The 23,226-nt window shown below is 39.3% G+C and overlaps 1 protein-coding gene across 6 annotated transcripts; it reads right to left on the bottom strand.

The window, feature by feature from the left end:
- Positions 1 to 9,468: 9,468 nt before the first annotated feature.
- LOC146597601 (uncharacterized) lies at positions 9,469 to 23,220 on the bottom strand. 6 transcript variants are annotated; one of them, XR_014895437.1, is made up of 6 exons: positions 23,018 to 23,220; positions 22,209 to 22,249; positions 17,886 to 18,106; positions 14,886 to 15,148; positions 13,496 to 13,566; positions 9,469 to 10,700 (listed from the first exon to the last, which is right to left on the bottom strand). XR_014895437.1 is itself a non-coding variant. In XM_085301639.1 (6 exons), the coding sequence occupies exons 3-6, from the start codon at positions 18,007 to 18,009 to the stop codon at positions 10,557 to 10,559; spliced, it is 474 nt and encodes a 157-aa protein (XP_085157765.1). In that variant the 5' UTR covers positions 18,010 to 18,106; positions 22,209 to 22,249; positions 23,018 to 23,220; the 3' UTR covers positions 9,469 to 10,556. The 6 variants fall into 6 exon arrangements, 1 of the variants encoding a protein (XP_085157765.1); XR_014895438.1 differs by having other exon boundaries at positions 14,886 to 15,058; XR_014895439.1 differs by having other exon boundaries at positions 14,886 to 15,058; positions 17,890 to 18,106.
- Positions 23,221 to 23,226: the final 6 nt, after the last annotated feature.

Raw genomic sequence — 23,226 nt, 5'->3', positions numbered from 1 at the left:
GGCCGCGGCGGGCCGGGGCAGCCGCCGCCTCCTTATTAGGCAGCGCGGGCCCGGCCCGCCGCCCGGCCAAATAGGGAGGCGGCGGCGGCAGCGGCGCGCCGCCATCTTGCGGGCCGGGGGGGACGGTGCCCGCGGAGCGCGGGGGCGGTGTGTGCGGCGGCATGTGCCGGGGCGGCGGCTGGGGCTGCGGCGCGGAGCGCGGCCTCTTGTTTCTGCATTAGCTGGCGTGGATTTTAGGCTCCCCGCTTTTGCCCTTTTACTGGGTCAGTAATGTGGAGCAATAAGGGCCGAGGAGAAGGAGGGATGGGGACAGCTTGGGCAAAAAAACCTCTCTGTGTTAATGTGATGTGGCAGTTGTTTTCCTGCTCAGTTGCTGAAACACCTGCACTGATGTTTTGTTGCAGTGGTGAAACCTAGAAAATCCATATACCTTAAAGAGCTTTTTTTTTTTTTTCCTTCCTTTGTTTTTTTCCCAGTTAAAAATGGAACCACTGGAGCGGCATCCCTCAAGCGGGCTTGGCCCGGCTGCGGAGGCCGAGCCCCCCGGGCGCGTCCTAGAGCAGCTGCGGCACCGCGCTGTGCTGCTTATAGCCCCCCGCGCTGCCGCCCGCCTGCAGCAGCGCCGCGCTGGGTCTGGGGGCGGACGGGGAGGGTGGGATGCGGGGGCCAGGAGGCCCAAACTCAACTGGATCAGCCGCCAAGGCACCGGTCGAGTGTATTAGCTGCTGCAGGTGGGCTGATGTGGCGTTACCTACATGTTGAGTGAGGGGGAAGGAGGGAGCTTGTGAAAGCCACCCGGCCTGTGACTTTTTGGTTCCTTTGGGASGTTTAAACACATCTTTGAGGCTCATACAGCAATACACCTCTTGGCCACTGTTAGCTCCTGCTTTTCCTTAAATGCCTTGAGGAGAGAGAGTCTGTTTCTGATGAGGCGCTATTTGTATATAAAGGTGTGTGTGTACATATATGTATATATATGTATACATGTATACACACAAATATATGCAAAATGCTTGCATGTTTGTATAAAACACCTATTTCTGCGCTCTGTGGGAAATGATTGCAAAGTGCAGTGGCCTAAGAAGGTTGCAGGAGGGAAAGGCTGTGCTTCTGTCAGAGCCTCTGCCTCAGGGAAGCRGTGGCAAACATCATCAGCTTTCCTGCTGCTGCTGAAAAATCATTCAGAATCAGTACTGGTGGGATAAGGACTTACCTAAAGCCATCAGTCACAGGTAGCAGGGTTGGTGACAGCAACATATACTTCCATATGCCTGTTTATACAAGAATTCATATATATGCATGTCTAGCATGGACTACGTGTGCACAGAGTAGCATCTCAAARGAAAAGTACAATATTGTACCCTGTTTTTCGCTTCTAAAAAATCAGTACATTTTACTCTGTAGTAAGTTGCCACGTACAATTTAGATTTGCTTCTTTTTTCCCTACCACCTTTTTTCTGCAGAAGCCATGTACTGGGAGGGATTGGCCAGCTTCACTGGCACTAGAGATTAGCTTTCAGTGTTATCTCAGCTGTTGCTCCGCTCGGAGGTGTTACAGTATTTACATAGAAGCCAGTTGCTGATAGCCGCCTTGAATTCCTCCCCAATCAGACCTTCCCTGTCACATCCTACATTCCCCTGGGCTGCAGAGAGAGGGACTCCTGGCGAAACTGAAACGGGCAGAGCCAGCTCTTGCATATAAAATCTGTACAAGGCAGTCTGTTTTCTTCTGTTTCCTTTGTAAGTAAATACCAGCTTTCTCTACCCTTTCCTCAAGTTCTAAGTTTCTAATCCAGTAGGATTCATATCTGGGATCCTGATACACTTCTTCAATCTCTTTCTTCTCCCTCTCTGCTTGCTGTATATTGCAAGGTCAAACATACAGGACACCACACCRTGTGCATATATCCAGAAAGGCATCTGCTCCCTCATAGCCCTTCCTAGAAGTACCCAGATTAAGTCATTCCTTCGGCCAACATTGTCCTGCCCTCTTCAATAAAGTGATATTACAGCCTCAAGTACACAAAACAAGCATACAAATGAAAATGTACCACACTGTTACATAAGGTTAGCCAGCGKAAAAAATATTCCAGTTTCTAAATGACCAAGGTCCCTAACTGCTGTATGCATTTCCCATGACTTAGCCACTGGGAGGCAGAGGCAAAGGAAAAGCAAGTGGACGTGCAAGTGGGCATGATCTGCACACACCCCAAGAGAGCTTGAATGTGGAGGACTATGAAGGCTTAATGTGTAGGTAGAGTTAACACAGTCCCACAAACGATACATACGTAATAGGGTAGCACAAATAATACATTTATCTGACACGTGCACATAGGCAAAATAGGATGTGTTACTCAACTAATGTGACTAGAGCCAAAACAGAACACAGCTAGTGAATTATTAGTTCTTGTTGCTGTGTACTTAAAAATTCCAAAAAGAAATCACACTGTGATCTTACGATGCCCAGAAATCCTCAAATCTSCTATTCCTATTCAGCTTATGAGTGTAGAAAACATGTAGTTTAAAAATAAAGCCTTGATTCAAGCACTGAACACTTACTATTCCAGACTTCAGATTATTTACAGATTATTTATTTATGATTGCATTTAGACAATTTTAAAATATGTAGGATCAGGCCCTCCTTGTGTGTATTTTTTGGTCTTTCTGATTATTTCTGATTTTTTTATTATCTATGGATGCTCCAAAAATAGCAGTGAACACCAAACTCTATCATTATGTTGATTTCAAAGTATAGTATATCCTGACCTAATACATCTTAGAAGACTTCTCTTTCCTCACTAGCTAAAATCTGCTATTTCTAAGTCCAATGGTTTGGGACATAAAGTTTGTCCTGGCTCAGAGCTGTTACCTTTCCTGAGCCTCAGGCCAGTGTAATATTTGGAATAAATTTTACCTTTGCAAGAGTAAGTAGCAAAGTCCTTTGGGACAGTCCTTTTGTCCTGRGACAGCTGTTCGGAGCTGTATGTGCTTTAGGAACATAAAAAGCATTGTAGAGTCTTGGCAATGGGCAGGAGTCCTGATGCAGTGAGGACGTTGAAGGTACACTGCAATGTATCATAGGAATATCACCCTCATGGTTGCCATGGTTGGTTGCGTGTGTGCAGTTATGTCTGGTTATGTTTGTGTGTACGCAGATACACACAGAGAAGCCAGAAAAGGCAACTCCATGGTCACCACCAAGCTAGAGGCATTCCCTATGAAACATTCCCTTATGCTTTTCCCAGTCTGATTTTGAAAGTCCCAAGTGAGGAATCTTTCTCCTGTTCTGCTAAAAGATAGTCTCTCAAGTTAAKAATCACACTTCTCCAGATAGTTCATCAGATGTCTCCCTTTCTTAGTGCCACTTGCCCTGGTTATAGCCCATGTATCTTGCTTTATACATTCCCTGTCTGCTCAGCATTTAAACCCTTCACATAGCTGCAGGCTGTTATCATTTCTCTCCCTCTTTCTCTCACTCACTCATGTGCTGCTGCACATCTATAATTAACTTAAAACATCTTAAGTGTGCATGGTAATGATAGAATAATGAGGTGGGCACTAGGAGTTAGAGATGCAGCTAAAACATYTTGTTACGAGGCTGAGAGAAGCAGGGACAGGCAATACTTGGAGGTGAGTGGTAGTGAAACGAATTTATGTTTCTGAGTTTCTGAGCCTGAAGCATCATTATTTAACGTCACTTACGGAGACCAAGACTCTCACTCCCGTTACACTCTTTGCAGCAGGCAGAYGGGCACAGGGACTGGTGAGAGTTTCTAAGAACAAGAAGCCTGCATGGGAGGAATTTCTGTTTCTTCCACAAGCCATAGCATGGCAGGTGGGATGGGTAAGACTCCAGTATTTAGCACTGGGAAGACTACAGGCTGCTCTGAAATGAAATGCAACCCRGGGAAATTGCTACAGCTTCAGACAGGCTGCTCAGACCATGTTACACCCCAAAGGAGACAGAGTAATTCAGGAGAATGGAAGTAGGTCCTGACCACTTCAGCTGTGTTTCCAGCATGTATGTTGGGTGCTAATCCTGTGCTGAATCTCTGAGAGACACCAGCTTCACATGAGACTATTGACAGACAGTTTTTCTAACAGATTTTGAATCTCATTTTGACTGTTTAGTTATTAAAAAAAAATCTGACTTGAACAGCAGAAGAGGTGGAGTAGCAAAGACGCCTTTGTGCATGTCTGCTCAGCATCACACATAGTCATCCCTTGATATCGGGTGAGTCTCCAGATGCTAGCACAGTATAAATGAATAGCAGCTCTAAAGGCAATAGGTAATTGGTAGGTGAACCAAAGGCAGGTTGAGAGTATTTGTATTACAAATATCTCCACAAAACAACCAATACTTAAGGCTATTATTCCATCCAGTCATCTGAAAATTGTGATTATTTTAATRTAAACTACATTTCCTTCTTATATGTGGCTGTAAAAAGCTGAAACTTGCAGAATGGTCACCCAACAGGTACAATGAAATGACAACGGAGTCATGGCAAGGTAAGTATATAAATTAGGTAGATCAATACTGAGGTACTTAAAGATGACAAGGAAAATAATTAAAGGAGAAGGGGGGAAAGTAGGGGGAGACAGCAAAGACGAAAGAGAGTGAGCCATCTATGTGCAAAGAGAGCGACATAGGCTTTGTGAAGATAACAGGAACGAGGATTCAAATTGCCAAGGAGATGTTTTGCAGAGAAACAACGAATGTTCCTGTTTTCTTCACCAGCTAATACTCGGTTGTAGTAAGATGATATCTAATACATGTATCTTCCCTTTTTACTGACATATCACATATGGGCTTGTGGTCTCATCTGTAATCCACCACCTAACTTTGGTGTCACCACCTCTCACTGAGTCGCATGAGCTGTCATGTCAGTCCCCTGCAGCGAGTGGAGCTCAGCGATCGGAAACGAGAACCTGAAGCTCCCAGCTGCTGCGAAGCAGTCTGTCTGCTTTTCCAGACCGTGTCTCTCTCAGCTGCCTGTTACTTTTCAGAATCAGAGACAGATGTCTCTGAGTTACAAGAAAAAGAACAACATAGTGGTCCGTTAATGAATTAAATTCTAATAAAGGAAACCATCAAATGCTGGCTTTTCTGTTAACCTTTCTGCATGCATTCTGTATACTGTGTGTTAWAGCCAGAGCACCTAAATTTCTCGATCTCTGTAGATCAGGCAGAGAAAGAAGAGTTGTTTTACTGATGAGGAACTAAGGTATACCAGGTTTAAGTGACTTGACTAAAGTCACACTGGAAATTAGGAGTTTATTGAATCTCACTTCTGAAGGCCAATTTCAGCTCTTGAATAAGTGCAGCATGTTCTGAAATGTGAATACCAAAGGCTGTCTGAATGTGGCATACACAGAAAGAGTTCATTTTGCCATAATTGAGATATGTATATCCTTCCCAAGAAATACAATTTTTTTATAGGACTGATTGTTTCTACTGCTGTTAGAAACACTAAGATTTGATGAATCAGGCAAGGAATGTGATGATTCCAACCTACCACAATTTTGCAATGTTATGACTCAGATAAGAGCATCTGAGTTATTAACAAGGGAAGTAGTTGGACCGTGGTGTGGAGAAAATATTGTAGTACTCGGTGAATTTGGGAGTGAAACTGAAGCATGCTGAGACTGCCTCAGGACTTTCTGGCAAAATTATTTCTCTTGCCAAAAAAATAGAGATTCTCCAAAACATACTTTTCCCCAGAAATTATTCATTCCATTTTTCAGACAGTGTTTTGAAAACAACTCATTTTCATGTAGGTTAAAAGAAAAAAAAAGTTTCAGTTTTTCTTCTGAAAAGCACTGACTGAATTATGAACAAAACATTTTAATGGACAGAAACTTTTTTTCCAAATGTTTATTTCTGAGTATTTCAGAATTTTTACCTTTTAGCCCAATTCAATAAAAAAATATTTTTGTCTCACCTTTCTCAAAGAATGGAAAAATAACCCCAAACTATTTCAGAAGTTAGTGCTACTAGAAATGCAAGACGAGCAGATGTATCCTATTCCAGCCGGCAAAGAACATTACATTCTGACAGAAACTGCAGCTGCTTTTTCCATAATTGTGGGTTGAGGATCAAGATTTCTGGAAATCCCAGATACTGGAACGTTCTTACACCACAGATCTCTGTACTGAGAGCTGATTTGTTAAATGTGCTAATACCTCCTCTTGTCCAGTAAATTGCAACGTATTAAAAGCGGTGGAAATGCTGAGAAGGAGGACTGTGCACTGATCCAAGCTAAAACTTGGATGAYCAAAATAAAGCTTCTCTGGAGTCTTGCTGACTGTTAGAATCCATTGAAAATTAAGCAATTAGCAATTAGCAAAGCCAAAAATGTTTTCTGTTTTTTCCACAGAAAAAGGTGCTTTAGAAAAAGACTTTATGGACTACAGAAAATGTTAAAAGTGTAAATTTATGTATTGTGGATTTATATCATATTCACATGCAATTTTTATCCACGTTTTTGCAATTTATTTTTTCTTATGTCAGGCTGGAATTGGAGAGAGAGAGAGAGAGAGAATTGTTCAAAAATCTAGACTTTCCAGTGAAGATACTAGGTGTGCACATGGATCCGATTTTCTRGATTTTCAATCTGCCACTGGACCATAGATTTTGCTTGCATGGTGCAATCATAATATGAATACATTTTGTTGTGCAAGTAATGGCATGAGATTATTTTTTTTCTACTAGCTTTTATGAAGTTAATCGTGCAGTGTGTTTTAGACAGAAATCAAAGAATTTCCAAAATCACTTTCCTACAATGAGTTCAATCTTCAGTAATGCAGGCTTTATTTCAAGCCAGCATTCCCATATGTTCTGTAGAACTCAGAAGATTTCATACCAGATTGCCATTTGTCATTTTAACAGTTAAATATATGTGTATACTGAAGTGTACGTAACATATTTTAGAGCTCAGAGCACATTTACCAAGCTAAACCTCTTAATGTGCATGCAGACTGAAAAAAATACCACAGCAAAGAAACTGAGTTCAACTGAAATGAAAATAGAAAAACCACATTTTGAGCCATTCTAGAATGTTTGGTGATGGAAACAATTTCAAGGGACTGAAGTCAGAGGATTAATTCTACGAATGAGTAATTTTCTAAATAGTATTCTTGAAGGATAATGTGAACGTTCTCTACCAGTACTTATTTTGTCACTTATTTATCTCAGGTCTTAACTACTGACCAAAATAAATCTGAGTTTACTTGCTTTTTCTTCTAAAGAGGGGTTGTTCTGGACAGGACTAACGCATTTACCAAAGTGACAGTAAGAAGTCTGTATTGCCAAGATCTGTACATATCCTGTGAGTAATCACTGTATTTCAGACTTTGCTTAACATGCTTCATTAACAGAAGAATATTGTAGAGGCATTTCTGATTTAMCTATGGAGTACAATGCTCCAGAGAGGTTGTGGAGTCTCCTTCTCTGGAAATCTTCAAGGCCCGCTTGGATGCAACCCTGTCTACCATGSTCTAGGTGACCCTGCTGAGCAGGGAGGTTGGACTAGATGATCTCCAGAGGTCCCTTCCAACCTTACTGATTCTATGATTTTAAGTGTATTAGGAATGCCGGTTACTGCCATCCTTAACGTARGAGTGAAAGACACTCCAAAGTACTCTAACACCTCAACTTTGCTTTCCTAAAAAGGTAATGATTCAGTTCATCTGTAATTCTCTGCTGGGTACATTAAAGCCTAAAACCAAAATGAAATATTACAGTAAATAGCAAATTTAGGGACTCTCTACTGTGATTTCATAGGGCCCTACAAACATTTGAATGTAAGGGGTTTTCTTGCCAGAAYGAAACAGGCTGTTGACCTGGTTACTTGATACGGGATACACAGGCTGCCTAGGCATACTACTTGGCGGCACTCCACCTTTCACTCACCATTTGATGCAGCAACTTGACATTAGTAGGGCATGGATCCACAATGAGCAAAATGCTAACTATTACTCAGGCACTTGCTTGCATGAATGCCTTGAAAGATAATCTCTTTTGCTGGAATGACTGACAGCCTTCTGATTATAGGATGTTAAGGGATTGTTGTGCATGGGTTTTTTTGCATATTAAACATATTCTTCCTCACTTATGACAGATGCATAGACGAAATTCACTTTTCTCCATTTTTGTACTTCCTTTACTGCACTATCAAGCAGTTATGTATAGCATGGTCTCAGATATAGAGGGAAAAGGCACGTAGTCATGGCCATTTCACTCAACAAGTTGCATTAATCCCAAATTTTTGCCTTGGGAGTTGGAAAATACATTAATTGGTCAACCACCTCTGAACTAAGTGTAGCAGCTATGGTACTGTGTTATCTATGTCATTCAGTTTTTATTGGCTCAATTTAGTAATCATAAACATAATTTGGGCCTGATTTTTCCTTCATTTAAGTCCCCTCTGCCCTTTCTCATACTGTTTTTAGTATGATTTTACATTTTTCATGCCATTCAGTTGGCTTCAACAGAGATGCAATGATGTCACTCAAAGAGTTTGGACTGGTTTCTTTGAACCACTTGGGAGAGACAAGTGACAGTTTGAAAACATATTGAAAAGTACTGTAAAAAAAAGAAAAGTGAGTTACTATCAAGTGACAAGAGTCATTGAAATACTAAGTCACCTTTTYCTGAGTATAACTCGTGTACTTCAGCTGAACAAAATTTCTCAGACAACATATTTCCAGTTTATTTTTGGACTTATCCTAAGTTTTAAAGTTTTTCCAAATCTRACTAGGTCTGCAGTACAGTAAACCAGATGAAAAATGTCTTTTATATTAATYGATTGCTGTTGAAAACAATGAAATTACACCAAATATTTGACCCCCCCGAGTAAATGTAGAAGATCAAATTACCTACCTAAAATCTCAGTGATTCAAGATCAGAAAAAGTATCGTATGACATCAGTAAATGTCTCACTGGCAAAGAGCTACACCATTTAAGTCAACTAAGGAAACTGTGGAAAAGACAATTTTTATCTGCTGCCTTAAGCTTACTGGATGTTCAGAAAAAAAAGTCAATTTGATGGTTCAGAAAGCAATTATTTTCCCATAAAATATCTGCTAAATAAACCACAAGATACAGCCAAAAGACAGTCACTACAAAAGATATTTTTCTACTTTGCAAAACTTACTAAAACTATGAGGCCACATTGTTGCCCTCAGAAAAATGACTCTCCTGATAAACAACTGTCTCCCCATGGAAAATGTCTTTGATAGATACTTGATATATAGAAAAATGCAAATATAGCACACTGCTCTTTAATATGAGAAAAATAAACGTCCCTAAGATATGGAACATGAGAAAATACAGTAAAAGGGAGTCTTTTTTACTGTTAATTGCAGAATGGGGTAGCCAAGACTTGAATCAACCACACTGTGCAGCGAATCATTGACATCATTCTAAGTATTCAAACTATATTCAGACTGACTGGCAGAGCAAAGGGTGGGAAAAAAGCATGTAATTGTTTTATTTAACTATATGWCATTTAAAGATTATACATATGGAGACTTCTGCAACCTTTCCCAGAAGGAATTCTGTGCTCATCCATAGAAATTCTTCATACAGCTGCAACTATAGCACAGACAGGCCCTTGTACCTCTCCAGGACAAGACTGTGTCTTAGAAGCCCYGTGTAACCGTACAGTTCATAATTCTATACTCCTGTAAATGGCTGTCTTTAAAAAGCAGCAGTAATTTCTATAAGCTCTTTCTGCAGAAAGGATATGTGCATATGCAGTAGTTTTGGCCTTATAAATCATACCAGTTTAGGACAATAATTTACAGAGGACAAATAGGAATGTTCTGAATATCCAGGAGCTGAGGCTCAAATCTCCGTGGTGTGTTTTGATCAAAAGCTGTGATACTCTGTTGGCAGCATGAACATCATATACATCCAGGTTCAAATGACCACAAAAAACAGCCTGTCCTAAAAGCCTTCATTATTGTCTTCAACTTGCACCCAAGGGATGCAGCCTAAAGTGCTGCCCGTTGCTGGCTGCTTGCCCGTGGAGATGCTAATTAGAAATATCTGACCTCATCCTCTTACCCATTAACAAAGCACAAGTGTTTTCCAGGTGGCACACTGACTCATTTATAATGCTTCAGTCTTCTGTCTGTAGAAGCATGACCTTAGAGAGAAACACTATTTAAAGATACACAGGTCTTGTTCATGTACCTAATGTATATATTAGCTTGTGTTCTTTTTTCAGACACTGTTATCACTAGTCATTAGATCAGATATGGAAGGTCATTCCTTCTGTTGTGTGTTTATAAAACAGTACTAGAAACATCAAATTCAGGGGGGAAAAATGCCAAATACTTATTTTGCTGAAATGATGGTTCTTTAATTCATGTTTCTGCAAAAATTAGAGATTTCAAAATATAGAATAATGATGTGAAACATGCTGCAGCGAGAAACTAGATGGCTGCAAGGTGGTGTCAGATTCCCTCCTTAACACAGAGGCTTACAATTTCTTATATTCCGAGCGCATTCCCTTCCCACATTTACTCCTTGCAACAGGGCTTCACTAACATCATCCAGTCCCACCAAGGTAACAAAAGGGGAGAGAAATCCGTAGAGGCCAGCCAAGGCCATGCTCAAGGGCCAAGCAAAGAAGATGAGTATCAACAGCCAGGTAAAGCTCCGCAGCAGACTGATGCAGACTGAAGGGAAGTACCTGCAGAAACAATAAAAAATAAGATAGTTTATTCCCTTCAATTTATGATAATTTTTTTTGTTCCTCTCATTTTTTAAATTTGCTGATGTTTTCATTTATTTAATAACCCATTTGAATAAAAGAAATCTAAATAAAAGATTCCAAAACAGACTTTGTAGCTACAAGATAATAGTGGGCACAGCCATTTGAATGAGTTCAGAAACCTAATTTTAGGAATATTTTTAATTAATCATATAGGGCCCGAGTTCTGAATGATATTTGTTGAGCTCAGATAGATACGTTGCAGTYGTACGATAAGGAATAATTATTTTGCAGAACAGATTTTTCAGTTAAATACACATAGGCTTTTCATAAAATGATTGATGATATAGTTATTTTGATACATTAATTTTCTGTGCAACTGCTGTCAGTTGTTACATGAAATAKGCAAGAGTGTCAGGCCTTTCATTAAATGGCAGTGCTTATATTGTAGTCATATTGTTAAATCTGGTGTTTAAGGTATTCAGTTACAATATGTGAATGATCTTATTAACAACATTTGAGCATATCTTTAACAAAGCATATCATTGTAACAGTAATTTCATTATCAGAAATTAAATGTTAATTTAACCCTTAACTAGTTCCAAAGATTCTTTACTAAAAATGCAACATTAACTCAGTCCCTGCTCATAAACCTGGGAAACTAATATACAGTTTCTAGACATTGAATGCACAAAATTTCTCACTCTAAAGGAATGTGTTAAACAAGCAGTTTAAAACAAGACTTTAATATGGAAAAATAATGTATAATGTTTACAAGGAAATGAAACCACACACTGACATTAATGTTAATTTAACTTTCCTGCTTCAGCTGATAATGGTAAAAGACATATCCAGAAAAGGACAAGGGCATGCTCTACCTTCCTCCCCATTTGATGCCTAGGATCTGAGAACAAATTGCTACCCTTATGATGAGCGTTCAGTTCCTAGCACTCTCAGGCTCCTCGGTCTATGCTATTTTTCTGCTGTAGAGAGGCCACACCAGAAGTCACACTACTGATTTTTGTAGCTGCTCCACTCATTACTTGTTGCTTTTGCTCATCAAGTCACTACTCTGTTCTTCTAGCTAATATAATACTCGTTGCTGCTCGCTCACCGTTATTCACAGAGCATTCAGGTGATCCAAGAAACATACTGGATATCATTATAGACACAGATAAGRATAATCAATTAGCTATTGTTGTGATAAGTTGAATAGTCTGTGAAAAATGTTGTGGGAATTGGTGTCTACATCAATTTCATGTTGATGAGGATATGAATAGGGATAAGCTAATATTGCATAGGGCTGTTTTTTATGAGTGAAAGGTAAGTTTTTTTTTAAATGCAGTTGTAGATGATCACAGAACTGGTAAAGCAAACATGCAAATGCTACAAGGCAAAACTAAAGTRTACTAATTTTATGTCAAAATGTATTAATCAAGTAATGGGGTGTATTTCACTGTATGGATTTAGAGAAAAATATTTTCACGTATCTCTGAATCGATGTTCCAAATAACCAGAATTAAGACATGTAATCTAATTTCTGTTCTTTTACAAAATGGTTTGTTCACAAAACTAGGTAGYTAAAGGGAGAAAACTTAAATTCAAATGTATATTTTCAAAACYATACAGGCTCAGATACTGAGGCCTATATTTTCACCCAAATGTCTTCCAATTTACCAGTTAGCATATATACCAATCTGGTTCTGACTGTACTCAGCATCAAAACCTATACCTATCTCTGTCAAGCATAATCTAGTAGGCAGACTTGGCACACGTCACGAACAGATGGTAATTTCCAACAGTGTTGAGAACACTCCTGGGGAATTTTGAGATCAAATTGCTCCTTTTAAACAGTATAGAGTCCCTCCTAATCAGTCCCAGTGAAGCTTTTCCGGAGAACGGGCAGGGAAAATCCAAGGGCCAGGAAGAGTATAAAGTTTGACAATTTGGACTACAGGTTCAGCCACTTAACTGGCAAATAGAGAGCCCTGCTTTACGTAGTCATTGAGTTATAAAAGGAAAAGTAGACACTGAGGACACCTTCAGTCAAATATAATAGCTCTTAGATTGCAGAGTCTTGTTTCATCTCTTTCCTTTTCTCTCCCTTTTTTTTTCATATGCAGAAGACCAGATGTAACAGAAAGAGGGAGAAATTTATCTGTTAAACTTCAATGCTATTACGGTGCTTAGAGTACCATCCTAAGAGCTGTAGACAGCACTGATCTCTAACCTGTTAAAAGGGATGAAAAAGCAGCCTCCTTTCTGCCTCCACATGCTTTTCTATGYACAGGTACACTTAAAAAAGAACCCAGCAAGACTCAAACAAGAAGTCCTGTTCAGGTTCTCAGAAAGAATAGATACAGAAAATTTCTTTCAGAATTCCAGGTCCTGGCTCCCAAGTGAACAGGGCATCTATCAAAAAGGAGCAGGGTTTCAGATAAACCCCAGGATTTAGTGTTTCCAGTTAGTTGTAAAGGTCTTGTCATAACTATCCCTTTTTCTGGCACRGTRTAAYTTATCTCATGTATTTTAGGCAGAAMYTACATRCCTATGTCAATTCTCTAGATGCCTTTCTGAGTGATAGGCAACTAAGAATTAGGCAACTAAGCACCTCTTAAATTTAGCATTCTGCATGTATTTTGTGAAAGTAGCAATTAGAATCTATGGTGCTATCAAAATGTAAATCACTTTACAGGTAAAAGACTTCAACACAGAGTCTATTTTGGAACATAAATTATGTCAGGGCCATTGGAAACTGATCAGAAATACTATACCTTTTGTAAGAGTCTTCYGCAGTTTTTCCTTTTTCTATCATTGATGATCAGGTTGGTTCCAGCTGAAAGTCCTATGACAAATCCAGTAAAAAATATCTAAGTGACTGCTGTAAAAATTAAACCGTTATACCTAGAATACTGTAGAGAGTTTTAAGTACCCAAATGTAAGAAAAAATGGGAATTAACAACAGAAGTTTCAGGAAAATTAATAAATTCTTGAGAGAAGATCCCAAGAAAAAAGGTTAAGGGGTTGATATAGATCCATAATAAACTCTTATTGTTTTTAATGGGCTTTGGAATAAGCCCAGAGCTGTCTGTGGATACTACTTTCTTTTCAGAAGATTAAGGAGGACACAACAGCTATTTCTAGTTAAATAAAAGGCCTAACTACACAAGAGTAAAGAAATATTTATTTGTTAAAACTATAAMTAGTGGATTTACTCTGGCCTTTAATTATAAATCATTGTATACCCTATACACTTATTAATTTAGGTTGTAAACTTCAAAGGATACTATGGGAGTTCAAATCTCAGCAGGGACCTGGCAGTTAATTCTCTAAGGCTATTCATATTAGATTAAGTAATTGAAATATTATTTTGTTGATCAGATGCTAATAATTCTGTAACACCAGGGAACAGGTGAAATTTAATGCAAGCATAAAATAAATTCAACATTAAAGAAATAACAGGATGAATCCTGACACAGTCATGTCTAAGAGTATTCTGAAAATTAGATTAGTTGGGCAGGAGGCAGCTAACTAAGCAAACCCTTGGAGCTTGAGACATTAAGGGCAAAAGTTAGGATATACACTGTAATTAATAGCCTTGCGCTAGCTAATGACCTGCTTCTATCCTAAAGTTAGTAGCTTTCTATCTACAAAGTCCTTCCACTTTGGAAAGTATCCACTTAAAGTATCATTAAAATTTCATACTTATTAGTGGATTTTGAATTCCTGTGAGGTTTTATACATAAGGCAGCAAGGTATAGATTAAGTGTCTTAACAATCAACAGGAAACTGTTGGTCAACCTAAAAGAGAAAAATAAATCTTAGGAGTCTCATTCCGGTGCTCTAAGCATCAGCCCAGTAGTCCTCCAATTTTCCACTTATCACCCCATTCCTACCGGCATTTTTGGGCATGTAACTCTGCACAGGACTGTAACAATCATGTTGGAAATCATTACATTACACTGCACAACATTCACAAGCATATAAGACTGCGACATGAAATAACTGTTGCAACGAAGAAATGGTTCTGTACAATGTAGGACCAGATTCTCCAGCTGATCTGCTTGAAAGCCATGCAGAGTTCTGCTGCTTCAGCTAAAACTGCAGGGRTGTGAGGTTCTGAGTTCAGTTATTAACAAGGAAATGAAGCACCGAAAGCCTTACCTTTAGGAAGAAGAGCTCTGCAGTGTTTAAATGAAAAAAAAAAGGTGGTCTTGGACTTTGAGCACAGAAACGCAAGTGGGTCGAAAAATCGAAACAGCTTCGCAAAAATTCTCGTTTTGCCTCTTGCACCTGGAACTGGTGTGGACATACAGCTGGRTACCAAAATGTCGCTGCTGCCAAAGCAACTAATATGATGTCACAAGCGAATTACTGACTTAACCCGGGAAAAAGTTATGTGCAGTAGGTGAACGCTGCAAGGAAAACTAAAGGAAGAGAAGATCCTCACTTTRTGTAGTACCATAGAAATTAGAATTAGGGAAAGAAATGTAAGAAAAAGTTAAATGTTAGTTAGATTTGTCTGTGAGTAAAATTTCAGTAAAGCTCAACATGAGGTGGTTGTTTCCGTGAGTATTCACAACTGCAAATGGTCTTTTATTGTAAGGCGTGTTCATTTAAATGATCATATATAGACTATTTATACATCAGATTCCATCAGTTCTTATATATTTATCATACATCCTTACTCTTACAGGAAAGACAATAAATCTRTAAGTTTTATAAAAACACAGCTTGTATAGTAATGACCTCTGCATTCATTGTGGGAGATCTTGCAGGCTTTTTTCTTTTTCTGTCATTCAAGGACAAAACAAAATGGATGAAGTAATGGCAGCAGCACTGCTAATCCTCCAAAAGTGCCTGACATCATTCTGTATCAATCCCTCCTATGATCAAATGGAGATAATTACTTGCTAGAATTTAAATGTTTGCACATTTCCAGCTCCATTTTACCAGTTAGTACAATTGCTGTTGGAAGTCACACAGTAACATTTATTCTATTATGACTGGGAAAGCATTCTAATTATAACATTCTTTTCRAAAGACTTACTTATTTGCAGACAAAGAGTTACCACAGATATTTTACAAGTAACTTTCAACAAAAATGTGATTTTTTTTCAGAAGTTTGTTTCAATTCTGTTTGGCCATTGTGGAGTTATACAAGAGGGAGGGAAAGAAAATATCCAARTAATTCTGTTTGTGCTGAATAGGTCAAACAAAAAATATACTTTTGTTCCAGCACTTTGAAGGCTCCCTACAGGCAGTATGTCACATGGAACACATACTAGTTTTAGGATTTGACTCTGGATGCATTTATTTCTCTTTCCTTTTCCATATTCAGAATACATACTCTGGTTGATTTGAATGTAATGTTTCCACCTTTTATAGTAACATTCATTTTAGATGAATACTGAATCCACTGCCCAAATTTTAGCTGTTTGCTCTGCTCCTTGCCATAGCAGAATCTACAACTCTTGAGTCCAGTGACAATACATAGAGGAAGTTAAGTATTTCAGCGAGCAGGATCAACAGAAGACAATCAGCGTTGTGTTTTCTCCAATTCTATTCTCCAAAACATTCGATGTCTCCTACGTAACACCATCTGACGCAGCATGAGGTGATGCTTGAATTAGCCACAACTGAGGACAAGGGTCTTTCTGAAATACTGTTCCTCTCCAAGGCTTAGCTGCTTTTCCTTACTACTCTAGATTCATGCCCTCAAACCACTTTCTGAAGGCTTATATGTTTTCTTGTTCCATTCAATTAGAAGGAGTCAGTAGTGGCCAACTTTATTTAAAATGTCTTTTTTATTACGCTGGCTTACTGTCAGCCTCTTCTCTGCTTGCATGGATACAAACACGTATCCCACCTCCCAGCACCAAGTTACAAGACAGTTCTAACCTGTGAGCATTCGCCAGTATGTAGAAACTAATTAAGGCCAGGAGTGCACAAGGCTGAATCTCTCACCATAGCCTAATGATTGGGTACTTACTCAAAAGAGGGAAATGACAGGCATTCTCGGTCTGTTTCTGTATCTGTTCCTCTTTTTTCAGTACTTTATCAAATAACTCTTACGTAAACAGGCCTGAAGACAGATTAACTCATTCCTCAGGGACTTCGCCATACCATTCCTTACTACAGAGTTTCACAAAGGCTATATGAAATTTAATTAATATATTAAGAGCCATATTTGAGAAGCTCTGGAATTGATCTAATGATATTAAAATCTAAAGYATCAGTTGACTCTAGGAGACAAAACTGAAATATTTCCCGGTTCTTAGTATTATGTACCAGTTTGTATGTTCAAAGCACAGTTCTAAGGACATCTCTTACAGCTATTACTGCTCAGCATTTATGCAAGCACCTCAAGGAACAAAGCACATACACATTAAGTGGCCCCACAAAAAACTTCAGCATTACCTGTGGCAAAGATACCAGGTTTTGGTTTTCTTCAGAGCAAATGTCAACTGTCTTATCCATAAAAAAAAAATACTGTACTTTCTCCTGGCTTCTGCTTTATCCACTAGTTATCAGGGCTCTGAGGGAAYTGATAGGTCTTGCGGCCCTGAACAGCTCCACCTACCCCTCTATCCTCCCCACCTCTACCCATGGCCCAGGACCCCATTTCAGCGTAGCCTCGGGCTGTCAGTCCCTGCCCCGGCGATGCTGCAGCAGTGGTGGCCTCCAGCTCTGCCACAGCTGTGCTGCTACCTTGTGTCAACAAGAGTGATCTTCTCAACATATCCCAAGCCATGCCCAGAGCACGTCTCTGTAGTACCCAGAATGAGGCCAAGACCCCTGCTCTAGAAAACACCTGCAGTCATTTATTTCATCAGTAGCTGTAAGAGCTGATTCTTGACTTTGGGTGTTTGACTTCACAAGCATAACATTCTTTCACTGAACTGAATTTGCACAAAGGTTTCAGGGCTTTTAAAAAAGACAGCTAAAAATCAGAAGCGACATCATACAGCACTCTTGCTCCTGCAATGCTGGAATCTTTACATTCACCATGGCCTGTGTCACAGGAGTCACAGGTTTCTAAACACGCATTAGAAATGAATATTCCCTCCTGGGTGTATGTTGTTTTTTCTCCATTTCTTCCAACCATTTCTCTCCTCCACCCCACCACCACAACCTGATCCATCCCACATCCCTCATTCTTACCTACCACCTTCATATCCAGCTTCTCCACATATTTTTGTCCATGCTTCTCTAGTATCCCCGTTTTAATCCTCTTCCAGACATCCATGGCTCCGCTCAAAATGGCAACTGACCCTGCTTGGCTCATCTCTGGACCCAAACAATTTGCTTTCCAATTCCAGGTTCAGTTTATTTCCAGTCTACAATTAAGCGATGAATTATCTTCATTCAGTTTGGAAAGAATACTGCAAGCAAAGGGAAAACAATCTCGTTGTTTTGACCCCATCTCAGCCCACAGTTGCCAGGAAAACCACTTAGTTCCCCTTGTGCATGAACTGTCAAATGCTACATGCTGACCCGTTCTATGGGAATGGTACAGGCATAGCGCACGCAAGAGTGGTGCACAGCTGCATACAGGCAAAGACACACTCTTCAGAGACTCCAGCTGCTCAACACATATTTGTGGGTTTTAAGAGCTTTAAAGAAGTCAAATTTCAGCAGATTTTCACAAAAATAGCAGAAAGCATCCATCACAYCTACACTTCCCTCTGCCAAATTTCAACCATGTGAATAATGGGGTGATTAGGCCTTCTCAACAAAATGGCTGTACTTTCTTATTTTTACTGAATATATGCATTCTTTCACTTTAAAAATAAAAGCAAAATACAACTTCAAAAATGAAACTTTGCTTCCCAAAACAGCTGAGTAATTTTGGCTGATTTTTTTTCAAAATATCCAACCTGAGGTAGACACTTTACATGGGTTCCGGCCCCAGTGGAAACACCACCAGGAAATCTTTGGGAGGTTGGACTAGATGATCTCCAGAGGTCCCTTCCAACCTTACTGATTCTGTGAATCTGTGAAAAATATCTGACCAAATGGTTACAGTTTGGGCAAGATCGGGGAGGTCTTCAAGGCTTAGGCTATCAAGTCCAATCTCTAGCTACTACGTAAGTCCATCACAGATGTCCATATTATATTATTTACCCTCTTCATGAACTAATAAAAGCCTTGGTCAATAACAGTTAGGCACCTGGCCCCACTATGTCAATTCTGTTCCAGTCTCTCACTGCTGAACTGGGGGAAACTTTCTTCTATTTTCCAGATTAAATATATTCTTTTAGTGACAAACTGGACAAAGTGATGATTAACAAAGGAAAAGCAGTTCTTGTAATGGATCTCTCAGGTAACACTTTAACATTAAGACAAATTTTAAGGCATCACTATTCTACAAATAAATAACAATAATAGATATTGTGTGTTCACAATAGTGTGTTCATTTATAAATAAGCAATAACCAAACAGACATGCCTATCCAATCCAGGATTGAATTTACAGGGGCCTGGAGCAGGTACCTTGGAGGAGCCGTCCTCTGACTCAAACTTCTACGGTCACATGCACAGCTCCCTGTAGACTTCTCTGCCTTCTGTGAGTTTGTGTGTATCTTAGGGCATATTCTAGAAAGCCACTGTAGACCTCTTCGAAGCTTTTGATTTTCAAAAGGACAACTTATTTCTTTTCTTGGTAAATCAATGTGGCATTGGACCACTGGCCATCTAACCATGATCTCCTCTGGATCATTTAAGTCCCTTTAAACTAGGCTTGATCATTTCTACACTTTCTGGAAACACAGGAAAATGTACAGTTACTCTCACCTTGTCAGCTCGTCACTATAAGCTAAGCAATGCCTTTTGAAGCAAGAATAAATAACTTCTAGAAACCCAGTCTCATTTTTCATGCAATTGTTCACTGTAACAAAAATATGAGATGATGACGCATGAAAAAACACAGGGCATAAAAGCAAAATAAAAATATTTTTTTCTAGAGACTGACCAGAAATCCAAAGGGTTTGGGTTTCTTAGAAAAMCAAARKATTACAAATAAATGGTTAGACAATRCTTAGTGTTCAGTGCATCATAAAATAAAATGTACATCAAACAAAGGACAAAGTAGAAGAAATTTCAATGAGGTGCTCACAGAAGTGGTTTATTTATTTAATACAGTTGAAAGTAGTGCAATGAACTCACATAAGTAAAGTTGTTCCACTGAAAAAAATGCCTTTACAGAAAATATACACAAAATAAAATGGTAATGCAAAAGAACTCTAATGTCTATTAAAAACAAAATAAACTAAACAGGCACTGAAATGTAAACATGAAGAAATACATACTGTAGGCCACTGGATCAGAATTTCTCTTATTACTGAATGCAGCGCTGATATAAATATTCAGCAAAATAACGTTCCAGTTCAGGATTTACTCTTCTCAAGTGACTTGATCAGACTTATAAGGGAAATTCTGCTGCTGCTGCAGTATTTTCAACTATTTAATTAGGTTTTGACACTGAGCTCAAATCCTGAGAGATATGTACTTAGCTTCTCCAAATATTTGGTATCATTACTTATTTTCAAAACAATAGCTGAAACTTTTATTTTATATTTTAGAAGAGAARCATAGTTTGAGTTAAGAATAGTTAGTTTAGAACTGGGAACATTTAAGATTAACAGAGTGAACTATGCAAACTGGCAGTATACAGCAGAGTACTTGTCAGACGCAGGGCTGTCTTCATCATTAACACAGGGGCTTGCCATTGTGCACATTCTGAGCACACTGCCTCCCCAAACTTGCTCCCTTCAGCAACACTTCACTGAATTCATCTAGTCCTATTAAAGTAGCAAGAGGGGAAAGAAATCCATAGAGGGCACACAAGGCTATGCTTATGGGCCAGCCAAGAAACACCAGCACAATGAGCCAAAAAAATCCCCACACTATGCAGTTGCAGTCTGTCATCTCAAACCTAGTGACACAGAAAAGAAGAGTTGACTGTAAGTGATATGTATATATAGATTTGTCTTAGAAGTCCTATCTTGAGGGAAAAAAAAATCAGCCACGAAAAAGTTATTTCCAGTATTTAYTATGATAGTGCAATGTAACAAATACCAAATCATATGGACCTCCTGGGATACTCTCTTAGAAGGAAATGGAAGTATTAGATTCCCTTCAATGAGAAGTCTCCTAGCCTAGAATCACTTGGATGCAAATTCTTAATGTATCTCTAGAGATTAGTTGCAATGTTCCTTCAATGCATGAGAAAATATGACTATAGATGAAGAACATGATGAATGTTTAGAATACAATGTAGTGTGTTAGGAACATCCTGAGGTGCTGATTATGGCTAGCCCATAAAGTTGCAGAACTTCCCAGGCTATCAACAGGCAACCTAAGGAGGACACCCATTTTTCTCCAGTTTAGTGAGAAACAGGTTGCACACAACCAGAACCAGCTTAATTGAATTTATGTATCTTATGGTCCTTTTCATTATCACTTACTCCTTCTGCTGAGCTTCAGAGACAATTTTTCTAACAGATACATCAAGCTATCGCCAAGACTGTTAACAGTTATCTCCCCARTGACTGAGATCAGTTGTGAGTTGTCAGAACATTTTACTTCTGCCTTGTTCATTCTTTGAGCAGTCTGAGAAAATGCAAATCTATATATATGAAAATGCTACACAATCCAAAACGCAGCCTGTGTTTTGTATGCCTGTACAGTCTGTATGCCTGTAGTGTTCTTGTAACGGCCCTAACAAACACCCCAAATGTTAGATTAAACACTGAAGTTCTTTAACCATGTTCAGCTGTTTTTTACTTATTTTTAAAGTTCAGGGTCATTAGGTGCCTTGTCTGTTCATTTCAAATTTTAATTCATTGGGGACTTAAACTGAAGCTAAACACAGCATTTCCTACAAATTCATGTCACAGCTAATTGTTCCTAAAAGAGATTTCACTCTAAATACGGAATTCTCAAACTTCAAATCAGTTTTTCTAACTCTTCTCTGGATATTAATATCATTTCTTATTTGTAATACATGTGGCTTACTGAGATGGACAGGATCAGGGATATGCCTAAGAGGTACCCATCCCTGCTTTAAATGAGCAAACATCCACTGAAACTGACAGCTTGTTTGCTCCGAGAAAAACCACCATAAGCTTCCACAGAGTCAAGAGTTAAACCTCAATCTTCTGTTTCCCCATGTCATTCATATATTAATAAGAAAATTATATTTTGATTATCCCTACTCAATGACTATTTTTCATTCAATAAGCAATTCGACTGAAAACAATGATGTACTGGAGTAAGGATGTACAATAATAAAATCAGTTAAAATTACACAATAAGGAATTAGGTGTCAAAAYATCTTTAGGTTTTAAGAGCAGGTATGTATTCTTTGTAACTGTCCCTAAATAATTCCAAAGATATAAATGCAGTATAATTTATGACATATGAATTACAAGTAACGTATTTTTAACCAAATACCTTTAATTAAATACTATTAACTAGAACTTACTGTTGCCGCTCTTCTCAAAAACTGCTTGACACAAACTTCACCTAAACAAACCAAGAAAAATGAAAAAAAATGAAAACATCAACTGACTGTACTTAACACACTGGGTCATTTCTCAGTGTTTCACTTGAWATACTTAATTATTTGGATTTCATTATAAAAATACTGACAATTCAGATACTAAGGACATTCTTATAAAATTTAAAATCTATGTTTAGCTTACTATGTTTAGTTTGGTTATCAAAGGACTTAGGGAATGCTATTAACTAACCATAAATATAATAGGATAAAACTGTTGAATGTCAAGTACAAATGGAAGTAAAAGTTAGAGGAGTAAAATGTAGTATCAAGCCTAATGAGCTATCACTGTGGGTGCCAGAATATTACTGAGTTAAATAGGTTGTTCCAATTCAGAGGCAACTAAAATATACGAGCAATGCAGCGACCAGCACTGCTTCCAAACCACGTGAGTCAGTCTCACGAGCGGGTAACGCTGCCTCTGGATCTATCGATAGCCTGAGCGCTTCCACTTCCTTACCAAAGTTCTGCTCGTGAAACTTTTAAAACACGTCCAGAAATTATGTTTTCTTTAAGAATATAACTGTACCTAAGTAGTGGCTCATGTRCTAATTCCAGGCTAATCTTCGTACAAATAATTCACGCTAACCCCGTGGTCTTGCTTTCGCAAATTAAACTATAAGAGGGGAAGGATGACAGATTTATAAGCTGAATTTATGCTGCTTTTTCGTATCATCGTGGGAAGCACGCCGTTCGCGCCACCCGCCGGAGCGAGCAGCCGGGAAGGGCCTTACCTCCCGAGGCCTCTCCGACGGCGGGCCGTCCCCCGCAGGCGCTCAGGGAAGCCGGACAGCCCGGCGTGCCGTCCGGCCGCTCCTCCCGGGCGGGCACCGCCGCCAGCACTGCAGGGAACACGGCGGCGACGCCTCGGTGACCCTCGCGGCCTCGGCGGCGCAGCGAGGCGCCACGTCGGGCCCCGGCGGCGCTGCGACGCCCCGCGGCC

Source organism: Rhea americana, unplaced genomic scaffold (genome assembly GCF_003343005.1).
Source record: "Rhea americana isolate MKP2758 unplaced genomic scaffold, rheAme1 scaffold_18, whole genome shotgun sequence".
NCBI lineage: Eukaryota > Metazoa > Chordata > Aves > Rheiformes > Rheidae > Rhea > Rhea americana.
This window is presented reverse-complemented; position numbering and strand designations above follow the sequence as displayed.